Source organism: Rattus norvegicus, chromosome 9 (assembly GCF_036323735.1).
Source record: "Rattus norvegicus strain BN/NHsdMcwi chromosome 9, GRCr8, whole genome shotgun sequence".
Taxonomy (NCBI): domain Eukaryota; kingdom Metazoa; phylum Chordata; class Mammalia; order Rodentia; family Muridae; genus Rattus; species Rattus norvegicus.
The window spans coordinates 68245896-68258534 of record NC_086027.1 but is presented as its reverse complement, the minus strand read 5'-3'; the positions used below and the strand labels follow the sequence as shown (position 1 = coordinate 68258534).

The window sequence follows — 12639 nt, the reverse complement described above, 5'->3', positions numbered from 1 at the left end:
CCATGGGGTACTTGGGAATAGTTGTGGACTCCATGGTAACAGTCCTTTTTAATTATTTTCACCTTGCTACCTGGGCTTTATAGCACTGGAGAACTGAGTTAACCTTAATTGCCATTTCAATTTCTTTTTAATAAAAGGATTAAGCTGGGCATGGTGGTACAAGCCTGAAATACCAGCACTTGGGAGACAGAGGCTGGTAGTTCTCTAGGAGTTCAAGGCAAGCTTGGTCTACACGGCAAGTTCCAAGCTAGCTTGGGCTACACAGTGAGACCTTGCTTGAAAGAAAGAAAGAAAGAAAGAAGGAAAGAAAGAAAGAAAGAGAGAGAGAGAGAGAAAAGAAAAAACAACAAAAACAACCGTTGGAAAATACACAAATCTGGTAGTCTACCTTTGTTGGGTCTAATATGAGATGAACAGTCTGTGGCCAATACTCACTCTCCTGGCATTGCCAGTCCTTGGGACATACGGAACCGTGCCTACCTGGATTGTAGTTAGGCAGCTTGGAGACCCCAGGCCAGGTGTCCTCCGTAGGGACTCCCAGTACCTACACAGAGCCAGAGAAAGAGAACCAAGGTAAGAAGAAGCCGGCTGGGTAGAGCAGGCCCAGAGACACAAAGTCCAGAGTGGGGAGGAATAAAGAGTTTGGTGCTGTCACATGGTTCCACCTGACACACAGGAGACTCTTTTTGGTAGCAGTTCTAACATCTTCTCCTCCAGTTTATTGTGCAAAGCACTGCATCCCCACAGCCCTGAGCCTGTGTTTCTACCAACTCAGTCTGCACGATTGCCAAGTGTTTAGGGTATGAAGCAACCGGAGTGACTGTTGGCCGCCTCTTGTGCCAGTCCTGTAAGCTGGTTTGCCGGAAATGCTGCTGGGCTGAATTACGCCTCAGCACAGGCGTTCAGCTCTTCTTGGATGTGCTCAAGTTTACAAAGATTACTGACCTTTAGGCGGAAGAACACTGGCCGAAAATGACCCCGCTTCGGCCTTCGTCTTTTCTGCTCAATTCGTCTCATTTTCTACTTTTCTCCACAGCCAGCAACTTACACTATAATTTGGTTTTCCACTGGCAGATTATAATGGTAGCACCATGAGAGATGGAGCTGGCTTATGCTTTTAAAAAACCGTGTGTGCGTGAGTGTGAAAGGCAAAGGGCAATTCTGTGCAGTTGGTTTTCTCCTTTCATTTCTCTGTGGCTTCCAGGGATCGAACTCAAGTCTCTAGGCTTGTGCAGCAAGCCTTTTCTCACCAAGGCATCTTGCGGGTCCTGACCCATGCTTTGGATGTCCAAATTGAAGTTCTTGTTCTTAATGAGGATGTAGTAAGAAAATGAAAGTCTTCTGGAGTGTGAGGCCAAGTGGAGTTTACAGCCCTCTACTGACACCATCTTACCACCATTCTTTGAGGGTGACCATAAATCCCACAGCCAGTGCATGTGGGAGACTGAGTAGCATGATTCGTTGTGACCTGTCCTTGTAGTTTGCTTTGCATCACTACGTGGTAGCTCTTCTCTGAATATGATTTTCCTATAAAACACTGAATATAGACACTGGTCCAGCAGGAAGCTGATTGGCTGGCTGAAGATTACTAGTAGGGATGTAGGACTTAAATCCACTGGTGTGGTGACTAGGTCTCTGGTGGGGTCTGCTGTGCTCGTCTCCACACAATAGACACTAAAGCGCTATTTTCCCTCCCGTAATAAGTTTTGAAAAGTGGTGCCACTGAGTAAAGACTTCAAGCTTTGATCCATTCTCTTTACAAACTAAAAAGTGAGTGAGTGAGAGGATTATATATATATAAGCTTGTCCTAGGAACCAACCCAAGCCCGAGGGGACACTGAGAATCCTTGATTCCATTTTGAAAAGCCAACTAGTCTAATTCTTCTTTTGTGGGTAAAGCCCAGAGGAGGGGAAGCCAATCCTTCCTCAGCCCACTGTCATCCGTGTTTGTACAGATGCATGTGTAAACAAGTGGGTGTGACTCATGGCGACCCATTCATCTTCTGTCAGTTGGCGAAGCACAGTGGAAAGAAAGCAGAGTCGGGGAGGAGAAACCAACACAGGAAATGAATCGCAAACACATTCACATTTTCTGGAAGGTGAAAGTTACCAGACTTGTTGGTTACTTTGTACCATGTTTAGCTGAGGCCAAATGGACACCAAATTTTCTGGGAAAATTTTTATGCTAAAAGCTTATTGAACTGAGATGTTAGAGGTTTAAAAAAATCCAATTATTCATTTAGCAGAAATTCATTTAGTTAAGATACGACTACAGAAACCTTATAATCTGTTTTATTTTCTAACTTATTTCACAGGTGAGGGAAGCAAAAATGGATGAACAGGACCACACAAAGTCAAAAGGCATCTAGAAAAAGAAATAATGGAACGAAGAAAGAATCTGTATTATCTTTTTGTTGGGGTTGAGATCTAACATGGACAGGGAACTCAGAGAAGTTAGTACCAAGTAAACACATCTACTAGTTAAAAAATGGGACAAAGAACTCCAGTGGACATTTCTCAAAGGAAGACGTACAAATGGCCTAAGGTATGAAAAATAAAGTTCAACATCACTAATTGCCAGAGAAGTGCAAGTTGGGACAATAACTGTAGTTAGGACCATGGAAATGTCATTGTGTGTCTGTTGGGGTAGGTATTGAAAAACAAAGTCCATAAAGGGCTGAGGATATGACTCAGAGAGTGGAGTAGTAGAGTTCTTGCCTAGAGTACAGGAGAGACCCTGGATTCAATCCTCCATGAATGCATAAGCCCGGTACGTTGGCACACAGATGTGTAAAGGGCTGTTGCAGGGTGAAGAGCAGCAATACCAGTTGTGCTCTCTTAGCTGTGAGCAGAGCAATAGCAGCCGCATTATTGAAGCATCTGTATAGCAGTCTATGAAAGAAGGAAGTGAATATATGTTCACATCTGCATGTTTGTGTGTGTGTGTGTGTGTGTGTGTGTGTACACGTGCGCACGCGTGCATGTGTGTGTGCAACCCATAGGAACCTTTCTCTCCCTCTACCCTGTGGTCCAAGGATTGAACTCAGGCTGTCAAGGTTGGCAAGCTTTAACCTCTGAGCCATCTCTTCAGCCCTACAAATGTGTAGCAAGCACTTACAGTGAAGTGGTTTTGCTGTACATTTTATCTTACAGAATCCCTATAACGAGGCTACAAAATCATACGATCAATCTCATTTTGTAGATGGAAAAACTAAAGCTCAAGAGATGCTATGTGAACGTTGTCTATTTTCATAATTACTTAAGTGGCAAGAAAAGCCACTGCATTAGCCACCTCCAGCTCAGATGATGTTTTAGTGTCCAAAGAGAAGACCCAAAGTGACATTTATGTCTCTTTCTAAGAATATGCCCTTTGGCTAGGGGCTGGGGGTGGGGGGACTTTTTGTTTGTTTGTGAATGTTTCCTATTTTGTCTCACGTTTCCCATAATATCATCCAGGCGGCCAGAAGACAATTTAATGTTAGTGATTAATTTGTACACATTGTCTTTGTTTCTCATGGTACGGCCTATCTTCACCAGCAGGCAGGGAGCTGAACTAAGCAACGGATAAAAACCCCCATGTAAAGTGTCTGACGAGCCGTGAAAGCAAGCTAAGTGAAATAAGCCAGACCCAGAAAGACCAGTGTCCTACGACTCCAGTGATGTCAGGTGTGTGATAATTCACAAAGTCCCGGAGACAGACAGTACACGAGAGGTTCTCAGGGGCTGTGTCGGCAGACTAGCCGTGACTGTGTTTATGGCTGCAGAGCCTTGGCTGCGGGTGATGCAGAGGTGCTGGAGACAATCACAGAGATGCTGTGCACTGGCTGCAGCAGACTGTATGCTTGGTTGTCGACATAGCAACATCCTGGTTTCATTTTCATTGTCCCTTGGGCTCACTGGGTGCTATGTGATTTTTATTTATTGAGTATGTTGGGGGAGGCACATGCGTGGAAGTCAGAGGACAATTTGTGGGAGTTCTTTCCTTCTACAGTGTGGATTGGAGACTCAACTCAAGTTGTCAGGCTTGGCAGCAACTGCCCTTATCCAGCGAGTCATTCTGCTGTCCCCCTGACAGTTTAACATCTATGCACTGTGAAATGTTAGTATCAGGAAAGTTCATCTACTTAAACACTGGCCATATTTTTGTGATTGAACAAAAACTCTTTCTTTAAAACTCTTTCTTGCATACATATCTACATATATACATATGCAAAACATACACATACATGTAAAAATTTTAAATGTTTTTAATCACAGAAAAATTACACAAATATATATGTGCATATGTGTGTTAAAAATGCAAGAAAAGATTTTACATATGTACTTAATTTTTTCAAAACTCTATTTTTAATGATAGTTCTTAAATGTTTTAACTTCCCTTATCATTTACCACCCACCAGAGGTAATGGAAAAGAAAGGATACGGGGAAGCGAACCTGTTTAGAAAGGTTCTTTGGAGGAACTCCCGTCTGTGTTGTTTGGAAATTGGCGGTTTAGTTCACAGGTCAGCAGCTCGATCCATTCACAAACACTTCATGGATACACCAGCAGTCCGGTTCAATTGAGTCAGGACAGCAAACATGAATCAGCAGCAGTGGCACTGCCTAGCAGAGACAGACAGGCCTCTGCCTCAGCATGGCACAAGTCAGCAGGAGGGACCAGGAGGAATGACAGGAGACGTTCTCAGCTGTGCCTCTCTCAGGGAAGTAAGATCAGCGAAGATGCAAGACTAACAAGTGTTGCACAGCTAGCTATACCAGCAAGCCGAGCTCTGTCTCCAACTGGTCATTGTCCATTGGGTCCTATTTATACTCCCTCCACACGTAACGTGTCCACCACATGTGCCGCCTCAGCACCTGCTTCCAGTCAGCCCAAGTCTTCAGAAGCAGCAGAAAATTGCAGCACACCACCAGAAGTTTCTCTCTGTGGAGTCCCAACAAATGGAGCTCAACTGCGCATGTAAGGTGGACCAATACACGTGTGGTTAGCGAAGAACCCTTCATCACGTGTCCTTTCATGTGCTTCCTTTAGCAGAACATTTTTTCACCTGTGTCTGCTTCAGTGAAATGTTTCTTCATGAGTCTGCCTTAGCCTTTCACCTGTGTCCACTTTAGCTAATGTTTCTTCTTCTGTTTGCCCCAGCAAAATATCATCCAACCGACTTCGCAAAGAACCCTTAAGTTTCCACTTCACATATGTAATATGTTTATAAAATATGAACACACATGTATGCACAGAACATTCATGGTTACTTGCAATTTACTGGACAAGAGACAGCCAGACCTAATTTATCAAACTTGTTTGTAACTTGGTATACATTGGCCAACCTGGCAAATGTTAGGTATACTTTACTGAAATAGGAAATATGGCCATCATGAAAAAAAGAGAAAGAGAGGTGAGTGGACAGTGCAGCTATATCACTGTCTATAAAAGAAAGCAAAGCAAAGCACACCAGAGTGCAAATGAAGCAGAGCAAATGAAGGAAAGAAGTAGAAACACACATATGCATACACACTCATACAGATGTGCATGCACACACTCATTCATCACACGCACATAAACATGAGCACATGAAAACTTCCATACACATGTATGCACACACTTATGTACTCATGCTCAAATACACACTCACACCAATGCCTCCTCACCAAGGTCCTTAACATCTTCTGCCATGTGTAGGAGCATGACCAATTCCATACTCCTTTACACAACTTGGGAAATCTGTTTTATGAAATTTTAGGAAAAGTAGATGTCCTGTCTCCTGGTGCTGAGGATTCAGGGCCAGCACAGGAATGGCCAAGTAGTACTGCCCAGAAAATGCTGCTGGGCACCAAGAAAATACTAATAAACACACAAAGCCAGACACCCAAGTGTCTTTAGTAGTGAGACTTGGTAGGCTGGTGTGGGACAGCAGGAGTCTCCTAATGCCTCATCCGGAAGGAACTCCTTTCTGTGGCAAACATCATAGCTTTACCACCCTGGGTGCAGCTCTTGAGCAGATAGAGTGGTTCATTCATCCCTAAGGCAAATTTGTCTCCAAGTTTGTAATGTAGGTCTTTCTTTTTTTTCATAAGGAACTTTTGTCTCACCTCCCAGATCTTCTCCAGTTGTTCAAGGATGTTGGATACCCCAGGAAACAGAGGTTGGCCCTGGAACATTTCGATAAAGATGCAGCCTGCGCCCCTAGCAAAGGAAGCAAGGTTATCCATTAGGAGGCTGTTCATATAAAATTGGACATCTACAGCATCTCCTGAGCAACACTGGGGATACTGTTAAATGGGTGTCACACTGTTAAACGGGTGTCATGCGCTATTAAAAACCCAGAGCCAGAAACGTTCCTAAGTGAGGACAGTCAAGAGATGGTTCGAGTACAGTGAAGCCAGCCAGTCAGGGGCATGCTCCAGTTGTAAACCTTAAGTCACAGAAGCTCACCATTCTGTGGAAAAGGAAAGCCCTGAACCCCAATTTAAATAATTAAACTTAAGCTGCTACCCCTGTAAGATGTTAGTGTATGTGCCACTTGGAGAGGGGGAAAGGCACATTATTTCATAACTACATAACAATTATTTTGTATCAATTAAAAACTTAAAAGTATTTTTGAAGACTACATCCCCAAGTGTAGTTATATTCCTAAGCTCTGGGAGGCTGAAGCAGGCAGAAAAAAGATTACAAACCATAAGTGTATGCGCCCACACACAAACACACACACACATACACACCACGTACACATACATACACACATACACATACACACACACCACATACACACACGCACACATACACACACACCACAAACACACACACACAGAAACACACCACATACATACACACATACATACACACACACCACATACACACCCATTCTTTGCAAATCCTATTATGCTATTATGATGTAGTCAAAACGCTTATATTATCCTTATTGGTAAGGTCATTATAAGTTTAATTAAGCATGAGTTACTTTCTAATATATCATAGTTATGCATGCAAAAAAATGGAAGATTAAAATGAAATAAATTGGTTTAAGTGTTCCTAAAACTTCTGCACATTCAGCATTTGATCCAGACTTTCTGGCGTGCTAACCCACGGTATCATCCTCTATGTTAAGAGCTGGTGATGCAGCAAGTTTTAAAAAAGCCATAAAAGGGCTAAGCGTCATTGGTGCTGAGCTTCTACAATTACACAGCTAGTTTACTTTGGACTCCTGCTTGAAGAAGGTTACTAAACATGTCTGATTCACTTTTCTATTGTTTGGTTCCTAGGGGTTTCAATAAAGCAAACCCTTCTTGTTTGCAGGTTTTCCTTCAGTTACTTCAGTTACCCATCCTCCCAAGAAAGCTTTTCATTACCTTAAAACAAAGTCTCTTTTCATGGTATCTCCTTATCTTCTTTTCGTGGTGCCAGAGCCAGACCTGGGCTTCTTGAATGTTAAGGAGGCATGCTGCCGCCAAGCCACAGTCTGGACCTGCCTTGGTTTTTTTCACTTGTGACTATGGGAAACTGAGGAAGAAGTCTTTTTGTTAGACACTTTCATGCTACCCTTTTTCATCTATACAAGGATGATTACAATGTTACATAAAGGGTATTTCGGCAAAATCAAGAACATTTGGGCTGTTATGCAAGCATCACAAAGTGGCATAGGTCTTTCTGTTGTAGAGAAAAAAATTTCCATTTGCATTTTAAGTAGCTTGAAACCTTTATCTAACAGATTGCAAGTCTAAGGACACTCATATACATATTTTTTTTCTTTTTTTTCGGAGCTGGGGATCGAACCCAGGGCCTTGAGCTTGCTAGGCAAGCGCTCTACGGCTGAGCTAAATCCCCAACCCCTCATATACATATTATACACAGTATATATAGTGTGTATACATTATATACACATGGATATAATATGTGTATCAAGTGTATATGTTTCTATATATGCTGTGTATCATTTTAAGACAAAACCCTGATTCAATTATGTTTCAGTACCTGGAAGATCCATTAAGTACCATCAATACTCAAATAAATATTTAATTATTTAATCTAATGCTTTCATTAAAACAAAGAGGCTGATTCTTAAATACTTCAATGAATATTGTACTCAATGAATTTGAGCTAAAGTTTTTAAAGCTGAAAGCATTTTTGGGTTCTGAAAGCATTTCAGAACTGTCATTCTGAAAATAATCCCCGTTTCGCAATTTGTCTATCATCCTGTTATGCAATCTGTTTTCAGAACTGAGTAAATTTTTATTTGTTTCTTCAGTTTAAGAACTGGGCTTGAGAGCTGAGAGTGTGGTGGTACACACCTTTAGTTCGATTACTGGGCAGAGGCAGAGGCAGAGGCAGAGGCAGAGGCAGAGGCAGAGGCAGAGGCAGAGGCAGAGGCAGAGGCAGAGGCAGAGGCAGAGGCTGATCCATGAGTTTGAGGCCAACCTGGTCTACAGAGTGAGGATTCTAAAGTCTCTCTCTCTCTCTCTCTCTCTCTCTCTCTCTCTCTCTCTCTCTCTCTCTCCACACACACACATACACACACACACACACACACACACACACACGCATGCACACACTGACCAAAGCCCAAAGCCCAAAAACCAAAACCCAAATCAAACCAAAACCCAAATCAAAGCAAAACCAACCAAACAAACAAAAACAAAAAGCAAACAAAACAAAACAACAAAAACCCCCTCCCCACCCGCTAAGGAGCCAGCTCCCGCTTCCTTCAATTCTTCCGGTTTGTTTTCAGTCTTCATTCTTGTGACTCTTCTTACACCCTGCCTGTCACTGGGCCTCCAGTGGGGCTTCAGTCCATAGATGCCCAAGGGTGGGTGGTGTGGGGTAGGAGAAGCAGCCCCTGTGGTGGAGGTGTCACTCGAAGTGGGAAACGGAGCAGGTGGCCTCAAACAGTGCATCCTTCTAGAAGGGCGAGTCGGCAGGGGTCAATTTATGGCACCAAATGTGGTTCTTAAGTCAAGTTAGAACAAACAGCTACAATCTTTTCTGCATTTTCTGGCTTCTTCCGATCCCGCCCCCCCCCCCCCCCTCTATTCTAAGCATGAACAAATTCTTCCAGAAGAAAAAGATTCCTCAGATTCCTTAGGCAATCCCCTAGGGGAGAAAATCATCTCAGGAGGTTTTAGCTTCTCAGAGATGTGAGGAACATATAAAAATTCTGTTGGGCGAAATGAATTCATATTTCATTTTTTTTACTGTTGAAGTTAATTCGGCATGCCGTGACAGATGCCAATAACATGACATTTCCAGTTACTTTCCTTGGGCCACGTTTTATATTTGAAGGTTTTCGGCAAGAAGCCTGACAGTGGAGAACCAGGCAGGGACTGCTTTCTATAATTGGAAAGCCGCAGTCACCTGAAGTCAGCAGCAAAGATCCTGCCCTGTGTTTCACAATTAAGCCACCCTTAAAACTCAGTGTGCTAGGGCCTGGAGAGTGGCTCAGTGATTAGAGCACTGGCTGCTTTTAGAGGACTTGAGTTCTGTCCCCAGCACTTACACTGGGCGACTGGGGGGCTCATTAACACCAATAATTTCAGTTCTGGGGGATCCAATATCCTCTTCCAGCCCCCATGGGTATCCACATCCATCTCTCCCTCTCCTTCTCCCTCTCCCTCTCCCTCCCTTCCCTCCCCCTCTCTCCCTCTCCCTCCCCTCCCTCCCCCTCTCTCCCTCTCCCTCCCCCTCTCTCCCTCCCCTCCCTCCCCCTCTCTCCCTCTCCCTCCCCCTCTCTCCCTCCCCCTCTCTCCCTCCCCCTCCCCCTCTACCTCTCTCTTTCCTTTCTCCTGCCCCCAACACACACTAAAATCCTCAATGTAATAGGCTAGGATGAACCTTAAAAACATTACACTAAATGAAAAAAGCCGGACTTGCAAGGGCAAGTATCAGTGATTCCAGTTATGTGAAGTGCTCTGAGCAGTCGGATTCACCAAGGCGCAGGAAGTGGACCAGTGGTTCCCAGGGGCTGCTGGGAAAGTCTGGTGGGATACAGTTTCAATATGGGATAATGAAAGGTCCTAGAGCTGCACAAAAATGACTGTCACACAACACGAATGTACCGAATGCCGCTAGATTGGTTCAGATGGCTAAATATGCCGTCTTATGTTTTGTTTAGTTCCTCCCCTCAAAAGCAAGTAAAGAAAAAAAACCTACCACATAGAGTTACAACTCTGTGTGAACATCTCTTTTCCTCAAAGTCCTTAATAAGGGACTTTTAAGGTCTGAAGAGGACAAGGGGAAAGACAAGCAGGAGAGAGGAAGTGTTGGGAGACTAGAGAAGACTGGCTAAGAACCTTTGTTATAATTCACCAGAGCCATGTGCCTTTGCTCTGGGCTCCCCTTGGCTGTGTGTCCTAAGGTGTGCCGAGAGGTGATGATTGCTTCCCCTAAGACAAGAGCAGCTGCCACTGGTCAGCAACTGCCTACAAAGGTTCCCAGTCCAGCGCTGGAGGGCCGCATACAGCGCCTAGCAGGATAGACTCCTCTCCACTCCCTGATTGTCTTCCTCTCTGCCCACTCCTCTTATCATCCTGAAAAGGAGACAGGAGAAGAGGGAGGATCACCCACCGTGTGGACCCCAGTTTTTAGCAAGGCCTTAAAGTGAGCAGGCAGTAAACCCAGGGGCAATGCTGGCTGTTCTGTTCCTGTGTTACTTTTTAGTTTTACTAAGCAAACAATAGTGGGATTGAGTAGACATAACAGAAGTGATTTTAATTTATAATTGTGTATTTATCTTGCTGGTGGGATGTGTGTCATGGAGAATATAGGGAGGTCAGAGGACAACTCTGGAGTCGGTTCCCTCCTTATGTGGGTTCTGGATATCAGACCCCAGCTTGTCAGGCATGGACAGCAGGTGCCATAACTTGCTGAGCCATCTCACTGGTTGGATAGGATTCTTTATTGGTCAGTTTCCCCCAGGATCCCACCTAGCCATGACTGTATGTAGATGAGATGCTCTGTGGCACCTTCAATCTGGAATCGTTCTCTCCTTTTCTCTGACTTTATGAAACTATGATTTCAGATCTGGGTACATGGTGTCCCAATAGACTGCTTGCCTAGCATGTACAAGGCACGTGCATGGTTCGAGTCCCAGCACCACCAAAAGAAAAATAATTGGAAAAAAAAAACCCTTCAATCTTTCAAAGATTCCAGGCCAATTGCTGTAGTAGATGTTGGGCTTCTCTGGTTTCTTCATGATCAGAGCTGGGTAGAATTTCTTCTTCCAGCAATGCCATGTAAATGGCTTTGGGTTCTCAGCATATCCTATTCGGAGGAACACATCAGGTTTCCCATGATTCATTATGTCCCTTTAATTGCTGCTGTAAGGTGTGGTCCACCAAGTTTCTCTGCCATAAAGTTACTATTTTTTTCTTCATAGTGGATAAGTGGTTTGTGAAGCTGTGCTTTGTGGCTATGTGAATGTCTTGGTCTTCAGCGAACTGCCCCCTTTTAAGTTACACATCGCTGAATCCTGTCTCAACTCCTGCTGTATTGGTTGCAAAATAGTGACTTGCCAACTGTATTAGGTTTTTTCTCCTTCTGTCATTAGTTGGCATTCTACTGGGGGGTTGGGGGTGGAGAGGGACTTCTCTTCCCAGCCCTCTGGCTAGGTAGCCAGCTGTCTCCAGTGTGGACTCTTACTTTACTCTCTAGGCTATAATTAATTTCTCTCATAATTTACTTTGATGTTAAAATTGCCCCAGATTTGGCCAGAGGAAGCTTCTTCAGACTGCTTCCCATGTTCTTTTGACATGTCCCCATTTATTTTATATCATTTTGTAAGCACTCCCAGTGGAGGGATAAGGACATTGATCCAAAATGTCCTGCCTACAAGACGTACAGGGACACAGATGGAGCAGAGACTGAGGGTGTGGCCAACCAATGACTGCCCAGCTTGAGACCCATCTCACGGGCAAGAACTATTCCGTGACACTGTCCATAATACTTAGTTATGCTTGCAGACAGTGGCCTAGCATAGCTGTCTTCTGAGAGTCTCCACCCAGCACTTGACTAAAATAGATGCAGACCCCACAGCCAAACATTAGACAGAGCATTGGGAGTTTTATGGAAGAGTTGGGGGAAGGATTGAGGAACCTGAAGGGCAGAGGTTCTCCACAGGAAAACCAACAGAGTCAACTGACCTGGACTCTTGGGGCTCTCAGAGACTGAACCGCCAACCAAAGAGCACACACAGGCTGGGCTTAGGCCCCCTCCCACATATGTAGCAGATGTGCAGCTTGCTTTTCACACAGGTCCCCCAACAACTGGAGTGGGAGGCTTACCCTGATCCTGTTCCCCTCACTGGACTACCTGGTCTCAGTGGGAGAGGATGTGCCTAGCTTGCAGTGACTTGAGGTGCCAAGGTGGGTTGGTTCTTAGAGAAGAGGGGGAGGGGTGTTAGGAAGGGGCCATGGGAAGGGAGGACTGGAAGGAGGAGGAGGCTGTGATAAAGTAAATAAATGAATAAATTAACGGGGAAGAAAGAGAATACAGTCTGGTCCAAAAGATGACCCAAGCCCCTCTTACACTTCCTTGTTCCCACCTTAAAATCAGACAAGTCCTCCTTCTTTTTAGTAGGCAGTGATATAAAGAATTCAAGATCTAGGTCTTAGCCTGGTGCTTAGGTAAGACGCACTAATAGCTAAAAGGGTCT

The 12639-nt window shown here is 44.3% G+C and overlaps 1 protein-coding gene across 3 annotated transcripts in view; it reads right to left on the bottom strand.

The window, feature by feature from the left end:
* Nucleotides 1-12639, bottom strand: part of Cdk15 (cyclin-dependent kinase 15) — a 93460-nt gene that overhangs the window by 40684 nt on the left and 40137 nt on the right. For 2 of the 3 annotated variants that reach the window (XM_039084845.2, XM_039084847.2), the window contains exons 9-10: nucleotides 6089-6182; nucleotides 481-544 (exon numbers count right to left, since the gene is read on the bottom strand). In XM_039084845.2, the coding sequence (XP_038940773.1) occupies nucleotides 481-544; nucleotides 6089-6182 (158 nt within the window). Of the gene's footprint in view, nucleotides 1-480; nucleotides 545-6088; nucleotides 6183-8170; nucleotides 8892-12639 lie in introns of those variants that run through there. The other variant, XM_039084848.2, reaches the window with a different exon arrangement.